The sequence below is a fragment of the Echinops telfairi genome, unplaced genomic scaffold (genome assembly GCF_000313985.2).
Source record: "Echinops telfairi isolate 266 unplaced genomic scaffold, ASM31398v2 ScPeMD7_31;HRSCAF=116, whole genome shotgun sequence".
NCBI lineage: Eukaryota > Metazoa > Chordata > Mammalia > Afrosoricida > Tenrecidae > Echinops > Echinops telfairi.
Genome location: NW_022103928.1, coordinates 23,456,727 through 23,466,759, shown reverse-complemented (window position 1 = coordinate 23,466,759; position 10,033 = coordinate 23,456,727). Strand labels below are relative to the sequence as shown.

General features: G+C 51.4%; 1 protein-coding gene across 2 annotated transcripts in view; it reads left to right on the top strand.

The window, feature by feature from the left end:
- Positions 1-4,291, top strand: part of ABHD6 (abhydrolase domain containing 6, acylglycerol lipase) — an 84,591-nt gene extending 80,300 nt beyond the window's left edge. For both annotated transcript variants that reach the window (XM_045289838.1, XM_045289837.1), the window contains exon 10: positions 3,443-4,291. In XM_045289838.1, coding sequence (XP_045145773.1) covers positions 3,443-3,619 — 177 coding nt within the window. In that variant the 3' untranslated portion in view covers positions 3,620-4,291. The remainder of the gene's footprint in view (positions 1-3,442) is intronic.
- The last annotated feature ends 5,742 nt before the right edge of the window (positions 4,292-10,033 follow it).

Here is a 10,033-nt window from a genome sequence, read left to right as displayed (position 1 = left end):
GGCTTGAAAAGACCTGTGCAGCTGAGACAGAGCGTGAGGCAGGGGTCACGTCTGGCGACGGACAGAGGTGAGAGCAATAATAGCCTTGGTGCCCAAGAGACCACGTTTTCAGGCCTGCCCTTGCCCTTGTTAGCCACACGACCTTGAGCAGGTCACCCAGCCCCCTCCAAAAATCAGAGGGTGACTGTGGCACTCAAAGGGGATCTCTAGACGCAGCTCTCGCTCCGACTGTAACATACGGTGCTGTGTTCGCGTGGGAAAGCATTCCTCGTTGTGCTACCCTTTGCTCCTTATTTGCGTAAAATACCGTCCCCGTGGCTCCCCAGGGGGGGCGTGGTGCCCGCCGTGGGGCGGAGAGGCACACGGTGAGAACCACAGGCAGTGACAGGCAGAAGCCGTTGCGACACTTGAATCAGGTTGTCGCTTGTCTGATTCGGCCGCTGAATCTCACGCAGCTTCATAGCCAGGATGGACATTTTGGTAGCAATACGCGTGATTGCAGCAGCTAACGCAGCGAAAGTAGTTCACCACGAAAGGACCCCGACACTGAGGAGGTTGACAAGTGACCATGGGTTTGGATGTATCTGAAACGGCGGGGTGGCCGTCTCGTACCGGGACAGTGGTGTGCTAGAAGCTAAAAGCTTCCTTGGTGATCTCATGTTCAGTGCTTGGGCTTTTCGGTGTTCGAACATGACTTTGGAATGAACTCAGTTGGACAACCGAGGCATCACTGTGGCGTGCCGCATTCGGTCCTCGCCGGGGCCATTTCTGTGGACTCCCGGCTGCTTGCTCTGGGAGCATCGTTAGGCACACGTGTTTCGCCTCCCTGATGGAGCTGTGTGCTCCCAGATGTGGACTCACTGGGCTAAAGGGCATGTGCATTTGACAATGGAATCGGTCTTGTCGAATGGCCCCCGAGGCAGCTTCGGTGTGTGCTGCAATTCTTTAGAATGCACGGTTACGCAGAAGTTCTTCCTGATGTGGGAAAAGCCAGCGGAGGCCAGGAGGCGGGAAGCCTTCATAAGGCCCCCAGGCAACCAGAATGGCACTGTGTGCTCCCAGGAGCCAGGGCCCTTGTGCTGCTGCTGCGCATTGTGAGAGGCAGGAATTGGAGAAGCACTCTCCCTGTTGAGACAGCTCCCCAGGAGACTGCCAGGTGAAAGGTACCCCGTGGGGTGCTCCTGGTGGGCGGACTGCAGGTCACCGCACAGGCAGAAATCAGCCTTACGCAGCTCAGTTGGCTGGCAGAGGACACCAGGCCGGGATCCGATGGCCCTGTGTGGGGAGGGCAGGGCGGTCAACCTTGGGCATGCAGACATCTCCGACTGGCCAGGGATGTGCAGAGCAGAGATGAGGACCTGAACAGGAGGGCAGAGCACTCTGTCTCCGTGGGTCCCCTCTACAGCAGCCAAGGAGCTGAAAGAAGCTTTGTGTGTGGCTGAGTGAGTCGGAGAAGCCTGACCCAGGCGAACCAGCTTAGTTATTCCGTGAGAAATCAGAGGCAGGACAATGAGGGCCTTTGTTTGTGATCAGAATCCTAACTGTGATTGGGGCTGTCCAGGACCCGCTGGGACAGGAGAGACTCCAGTGTCCTGGTGGGGGGGGGGGGTATGCGGAGGTGCTGTGCAGTGGTGAGAGCAATAATAGCCTTGGTGCCCAAGAGACCACGTTTTCAGGCCTGCCCTTGCCCTTGTCAGCCGCACGACCTTGAGCAAGTCACCCAGCCCCCTCCAAAAATCAGAGGGTGACTGTGGGACTCGAAGGGGATCAGAATCTTGGAAATAGCCTTTCTCTCTTGGGTTTAAAGAACTAAATGATTGATTGAACAAGCAACCTTTTGAGATTTTTTTAAAAGGCAGCATTTCCCAAGGAGAAAGCCCGGCAGGCAGGAAGCGTGAGCTGAGGAGGAGTAGAACTGGAAACCCAGGGAGCCAGCGGGCCGGGTGGTGCTGCCCCGAGGGACTACAGTCTGGGACGGAGACAAAACATGAACAAATTGTTCTGTCCATCACCCAGCTCACCGCAAGAACGTTTACAAATACAATTGTTCATGATTACATGTCCTTGAACACTGATAGCTAGCTGGCCCCGGACTATGGTCCTGATTTCCTCAGAGACCCCAGGCCCGTTTCCTTCCAGAGAAAGGACCAAACGTTCTCTGGGCCTGCTGTCAACTTGATCGGAGCCTCGTGGGCCCATCCCTCAGGCAGAGGACAAACAGCAGAGGCTTTGTGGGGTCCTTGATTTCCCTGTCTGTAGCTCTTCTCTTGCTCTGTGTTGGGTGTCCCAGAAATCAAATGCTGGGCTGCGTTCACCCTGCGTCTGTCCTGGGCCCGCCCCTGGGCCCGGTCAGTGTGCGCTGCCCAGCTGCAGAGAGAGGGACGCTGACCCAGGGGCTGTGCCGTGGGCGAGAATAAGCCTCCAAAATAGAAAGGCCTTGAGTGTTTTGTTCTGTTTTGTTTGGGGGCAGGGGTGTTTGCCCTTGAGGAGGTCTGGAAGGTGAGGTCTGGAAGAGCAGGGGGCGGGGCAGATGCAGACCCAGCTTCCGGGGAAGCAGTTGGGGAGAAGCACGACCTTGGGTTAAAGGAGGAGCAGGGTACCCCGAGCGGAAATGACATCACAATGTGCTGTTTCCCAAGCGGCCGCCTGGGCAAAGGCGTGGGCTCGTGTCGGACAAGCGTGCTCTTATTCACAAACTTTGGGGCAGGAGGTTACACAGCGCTGGGGACCCCCACCCCCCTCCATAGGAGCTTCCAGGAGGCACCGTGCCCTCGGTGGTAATCAGCTGAAGCTCCAGCACCTTCCCTGGGTGCCATCCACAGCTTCAGTTCACAGGCCCATCGGCCCTAGCTGTATGGTCCTTTCTGTTAGCTAAACCCTATCGCGTCATTCTCCTGAACATGGCTCCCTGCTGCCCACAAGTGGAGGTCTAACCCCCCACCCCGACCCCACCCCACACAGCTGGAGTAGCTGGTCCCTCCTCTCTGTCCATCTCTCCATTGTACTTCAGTCACCCTGACTACTGGCTGGACTCTGCCCTGGCCTTGACTTCCCACCTGGGGCTGTGTTCTCTCCCTGGGGGCTGCCTCCCCTCCTGACTTTCTCAGGGCCCAGGAGTGTTAGCCTCCCTCATCCCTGCTCCTCCGTGTGCTCCTTCAGCTCCCAGCATCCTTTGCCTCACATTGTGCTCGATTTGTCTGTGACTGTCTGGGTGCCCCACCCAGCCCCCTCTCTGTGGTCAGGGACTGTGTGTGTTCCCCCTCAGTGTTGCCGCACAACTCCCAGTCACTAGTTACTGATGAAACCGTGAGGTGGACCAGTCACGTCTAGCAGAAAGCCCCAGGCCCCAACCTTGACGTGACCTGGCCCTGAAATTCACCCGGGCAGGTGCTTCGGTACCAGAGTCTCTGTGTGCTATCTAGTTTTCTCTCTTGCCCCACAGGTGCTTGACGTGTCTGGGGCAGACATGTTGGCCAAGTCGATCACCAACTGCCAGGTGGAGCTTCTGGAAAACTGCGGGCACTCAGTGGTGATGGAGAGACCCAGGAAGACAGCCAAGCTCATCGTTGACTTTTTAGCTTCTGTGCACAACACAGACAACAACAAGAAGCTGGACTGAGCCCCCAGCTGCAGCCTGCGCTCCACACACGACATCTGCCCCCATCTCCAGAATCCGACGTGGCCACCACTTCTCAGGGATCCCGCCCCAAATGCGGTCGGAGCACCAGCATCCCTGAAGAAGCTCGGCTCCCACCCCCTCCCGGGTTCCTACAGTTCCCCCGTGCTTCAGGGCCCCTGGGGAAATCCCAAGACCTTTTCCACACATGGAAACCCATCGGGAACAGAAAAAAGGAAACCCGGCCTGAAAACAATCTACCAGGAAGACATCAAGCTCCTGTCCCAGACAGGCTCGTGCAAAACAGCCACCCTGGGCCACGACAGGGAGGACATTTTCCGTCCAGCACTGGCCACACCCTGATACCCAAGGCAGCCCTCCTGTTGCTTCGCCACCCCCTGCATGGTGGGCGACTGACATGGGAGCATTCACGTGTATTCGCCGAACCCCTCTGGCTTATGTCTGATGTCAGTTTTACATAGATGCTCTTCTGAGAACGCAGCCCCTCCACTGCAACCAGGGAGGACAGCGGTGAGCTGGAGGAAATGTTTCTTCGCAGCCCGGCCAGCACTCTGAGCTGCTGGAGCTGAGCGGAACATGGGTGCTTGGTGTCTTCAGCGCCTACGTGTCCACTATGTCACCAGTGCACCCAGATCGGTCACAGGACGGAAAATAGCCAGGGGATGGGGTGGGGGGGGATTGGCCGGGGTTTCCTGGAATAATTTATTACTTTTAAAAATAGAACTAATTAAGCAATAATATTGTAGACATCTCTCTAAATCATCAAGCGGGAGTTCCACACACAAGCAACCCAGGGGCCTCTTTTCTATTTTGCTGTGCTACTGAAAACCCTCTGATGTAAAATAGTAGCTTGTTAATGAATTCTGTGAATTCTGTGAACAGTAATGTGATTACCAATAAGTCTCAACAGCTGTAAAAGTGGCCACCATGACAGGAAATAAATTCACTACGTCGAGATCAGCTACAGGCAGATGGTCTGTATTTCAAAGCTCCTGATTAAGTGAAACTGGCAGAATCGCTGTTAACTTGAAATTGAAGTGTGCTGTTTTTTTTAGTAAGGCTGGATCTGCAGGCAGTGGAAGTTTTGGCTTGGAGCTGCTTTTAAAGAAGTCACGTTTGCCATTTATATTCCACTGAAAATGCATCTTGAAAACGAAACAACAAACCTCACCAAGCCATTCCTTATGACCCTCTTCTGTGGCATTTAGTACCTACTTCTGTCCTAACCACTCCAGGAGTTTAATTCCTCCAAATCCTGTTATGAAGAGACTGTAGCCAGGTAGTTCTGGAAACAATGTCAGATGAACTTGTATCATTTAAAATGGGATTCTGGGCTAAGACTCAATATTTCAGTTTCTCAGAAAAGAGTGAAATATAGATCTTTTAAAAAAGAAGAAACCGGAAAAAAAAAAAAGAAGAAACCGGAAACTGTTTCAGACTTGGGAGATGCAGCTAAAGCAGTGTCCAGAGGGAAATTGATAGCCCTAGATGTATAAATTAGAAAAGAGTAAAAGCTGAAAGTCAGTACTTTATCTTTCCACCTCAGGAAACTAGAAAAGAAACCTACAGAAAATAGAAGGACCCCCAGGTTTCAACTTTCAGCCACACAAGAGACGTAGACAGTGAGTCAAGGCCGGAGGAAAGTACTGTCAATGCTCTGTGCCGTCAACTGCACGAGACGCAAAGGCAACAAGTACCCGCCATCAAAGCTGGAAGTCAGGAAGAGGTAGGGAAGAAAGAGAAATGGAAATGGAGAACCCAGGGGGGAGTGGGAGGAGAGCTGTTACATCGAAGGGATTACAACTACGTCACAAAACAAAATGTGTATAAATGGTCCAATGGAAAGCTAACCCATCCTGTAAACGTTCACCCAAACTATAATAAAATATTTTTTAAAAGGACTAAAAGGGTCAATAGAATTTGATGCCAGCGAAGATCAGACAGGCAGTGTTATAGAATGATGATGGATCCATAAAGGAAATTGAATATGAGATTATTGTCGTAGGCACTATCGAGTTGGCTCTGATTCATCACAGCCCATGTGCAGCAGCACAAAATACTCGCTGTTCCTGCACCATCCTCACAGTTGTTTGTCTGTGTGAGCCACTGGTGCAGCCATCGGGTCAATGCAGCTTATTGAAGGTCCTCCTCGGTCTCACCAGCCCTCTACCAAGCTTGATTTCTAGGGACCGGTCTCTCCTGATAACACATCCAAAGTCTGTGAGGCAAAATCCTATCATCTTGGTATTGGGGCTGTACTGCTTCCAATCCAGGCTCATTTGCTCTTCTGGCAGTCTGTGATTCAGTATTCCTCATCAACACCATAATCCAGAGGCACCCATCTTTCTTCAGCCTTCCTTATTTGATGTCCAGCATTTACACACGACATGGTTGAAGATCCTCTGGCTTTGGTGTGACAGAACGGCTTGAGTTAGTGGGTTGAGAATCACATCTGAATTAGCTCAGTCTGGAGAACACCCTTTACCAGTCTCGTCTCCGTAACTAAGTGGCGTGATCGCCACCCTTTTATTCCTTTTGTCTGTGGGAATGAAAGGGCACGTCTCTCGGAATGATGTGAGAAGTGAAAACATGGTACTACACACACGAAAGAAAATAGAAGGAATTACTATAGAGACGTGCAGAAGTCACGAGATAGAAACGACATTAGACTTGTTCCAAGCCCCTGTTTCTAAGAGCTTAGTGTGCTTCTGGTGGAGGAGGCCCGCCTCGGTGGGTCGGCTGCTGTGGTTTCCCCAGGGCCACCTGAGTACCCAGATCAGAAACCCTGCTCTGGGTTGAGTAACAGCACATCTGAAGGAAACCTCCCCAGGTTCCCACAGAGGAGCCATCCAGGCAGTGTGTGCTGACCACTGTACTGGCCAGCAGTCCTGCAGAGAACACGGAAGAGTCATTTGAAGCACACTTTAACGTGGGGTTTTAGGATTCTCCTTGGCTTTGCGATCCTGACCCTCACCAAGCCAGGGAGACTTGAGAACAGAAAAGTGTCCCTCTCCTAGCTCCCCATTTCTGGGAGTTCCCAGAAACTTGTGCGATGGGAATGTCTGTAGGGCTGACCAGGCTGGAGAATGGAGTCATAGCTCTGCGGAGTGCTGTCCTGAGTTTTGTAATTGCGACCCCTCCCTGGGCGCTCTCACCGCCTCAGGGCAGGTGCAGCCTCGTGCCCATTTTATAGCACAGAGAGGTGAAGACTCTTGCCCCACATCACACAGCTGACAAGTCGAGGGGCGTTGGAAGCTCTCTGTTTACAGTCAAAGGCAACAGGCAAAAGCATGACTGCTGTTCCCCCTCTTGTACTCTCGTTTGCCCGCCTCACCTGTTGAGAGGGAAGCTCTGTTGACGGGACAGCAGCCCTCCAGAAGCACCAGGACCAGGCCTGTGCACACGGCCTCATGCACACATCACCAAGGCCATGCTTGGCATGGGTTCCTGCTGGGAAAGGCAGTAGTCATTTATTCTGCAAATACTTAAACCCTCTCATACCCAAGCAGTAATCAGCTCACCTGGATTCCAGCATCATCCTGCTGATGAAGCAGCAGGACAGCCTGCCCTCCCCTTCCCGGCCTCTGCTGTCAACAGGATTAGTATGGCTCTCCCTTCCTGATACCCCAGACACCCCCTCCTAGCTCTGCAAAGGAGAAGCAGGGCTATTTGTCCAAAGCACTTGCCCTGGGGACAAGTCTCAGCTGGGCTTGGAGAGAGCCCAGTTGTAGAGATGTGGCCTTTGAAGGCGAAGGTCAGCACACTGAAGGGGTGAGTGATGGGGGCTGAAGACATCTCCTGGAAAGGCAGCTGCTTGAGTGTACACCCCCAGTCTCTGCCCAAAATTCTCGGGACCAGATGGGATTCAGAATGGAGAAACCCTCCAGTGTTAGAAAGGTTTTATGGCGTGTGCGCCACCCCCATCCCCCCGCATGTTATGCAACCCCTGGTGGGGTCTGAGGCAGCCTCACAGGATCAAATGCATTCCTGTTTCTGCTGGGCATTGTAAGAGTAGCCACAGTAAGTGGAGCAGAGCCTATAAAAAGCCTCCCTCTCTTCAGATTGAGCATGGGCACTGTTTTAGTTAGCTGGTGCTGTGATCATGGAAATACCACGAGCTGATGGCTTTAACAAAGAGATTTATTCTCTCTCAGAGTAGGAGATTAGAAGTCCAAATTCAGGGTGCTGGAGCTAGGGGAAGGCTTTTCCCTCCAGTCAGCTCTGGGGCAAGGTCCTGGTCTCATTTCAGCATCGGTGGGCATGACATACCTGGGAGCTCTCCAGGTGTCTTGGCATCCATCCTCTCCTGGGTCTAGGGGGTTCTCGGTGTAGAGACCCTCGGTCCAAAGGATGTGCTCTGTTTCTGGCTCTTCTTTCTGGGTGGTACACATACTCCTCATCTTGTTATCTGACATTTCACATTTAGGATAATGGTAAAACAACAACAAAAACCGAAATAAAAAAAAAATTCTGCTGACTCTTTTGCACATAAACAACAAACCTCTAGCAGTAAAGAACGCCAAGGTCTCAATGGGGTGCGTGACCTGCGGTCCCTGAGTGCACGCAAACAGGAAGCTCTTGTGCGCTGTAAGAGTTCACCACCTAAGAGGGGGCAAGGGCCACCGTCTCCTTGAGATGTCAGGGTGCTGGGCGAGTGAGAGGTGGGAGGCAAGGGGTGGGGTTTGGGGGGACAGGATGTTGCCTGGTGTCCACAAGTGTGTGAGGTCTCCTTGAGTAGAGAAACAAATCCAGGGATGCTCATATAGGTATGAGAAAGAGCTTTATATCAAGAAGTAGTTATGTATCAAAGTCCAGTCCAAGCCGATATGGAAGAAGCACACCAGCCTGTGTGATCATGAAGGTTGATGGGAGCAGGTATCAGGTATCAAAAGATCCAAAACAAACAATTATATTGATGTGGACAAAGGGGGTTGGAGTGGAGACCCAAGGCCCATCTGTAGACAATTTGGACACCCCCCACAGAGGGGTTATAAGGAAGGGATGATTCAACCAAGGTTCAGTATAGCATAGATGAAATACACGTCATTCCTCTAGTTCCTGAATGCTTCCTCCTCCCCACTACCATGACCCAGTTCTACCTTCCAAATCCAGCTAGACTGGAGAACACAACATTGCTACAGGTAATTGCTCTTGACACATGGGATCCGAGAAAGGTAAAACCCTCAGGAACAGTAGTGGGAGTAGCAAGTAGTAAGGGAAGGGGGATAGTGGAAATGGGTTGGGGTAAGGGGGAGAAAGGGGGAACCCATCACAAGGTTGGCTATATAGCCCCCCCCAGGGGGACGAATAACAGAAATGTGGGTGAAGGGAGACAATGGACAGTGTAAGATGCAAAATAACCACAATAATATATTGTGATCAAGGATTCGGGAGAGTGAGGGAAAGAGGAGGAAAAAAAGGAGCTAATACAAGGGCTCAAGTAGAAAAATGTTTTCGAAATGTTGATGGCCACACATGTACAAGTGTGCCTAATACAATTGAATGATGGGTTGTGATCAGATTTGGAAGAGCCCCACCAAAAAAATGATTTTAAAAAAGTGACAGTCCAGGCCAACTCAAGTTCCCAGGTCCCTCATCAGACCCACGCAGCCACATGGAGTTGACTCGGAGTTCAGGAGGATCGCTGGCTGGTGGGCGCCGAGTTGTGTGGATCCAAGGTCGGTGGAAACAGGGCAGGGCTCTAGCAGCATCATGGTCCGTGGCCAAGAAGCAGGTGAGGCAGACTAGCAAAAGAAACTCCATTTTTGTAAGCTGCTAGGTGAATTGGCTGTTCCTCCCTCCCATCTCAGAAAGTTGACTGCAGTTGACCTGCCCATTCTCTCCCCTGATGGGAAAGTTTGTGCTGGTGGTTAATTTTAGAATGCTCTCCCATGTTCCCAGGTTCTGGACACTACAATGAGTTTCTATTATTCTTCAGTATATCCTTTGTTCTGATTCAATCTTGTTCCCTGTGATGTTGTAATCGGAATGGTGTAGTTCATCTTGTCATATCACCAGGGTGTTACAATATGATTTTGTTATGGTAACCAGGATGTTATCATCAATTTTGGTATTGTTTCTTTTATGAAAAGAAATGTACCTTGTAATGCATGCTTACTCTTCTTGAAGTTACAATTAATCCATTAATTTTGCTTTCTGCTTCTGTTCATGCTTGCTTGAACCCTAGACAGGTGATAAATGAGTTTTTCGGCCTTAAAGATGGACTGAGATGTGGACCCGGGACTACAATCAAAGAATCGCTTTAGATTCTAGCGGTCTGGTTATAACTGAATAAAGACTCTTCTAAATTATCAAGACGTCATAGTGGCTGCCATTTATTCCAATCCGCAACACAGGAAGGTGAGGGGACAGACAGAGGGTGCACTGCAGGATCCC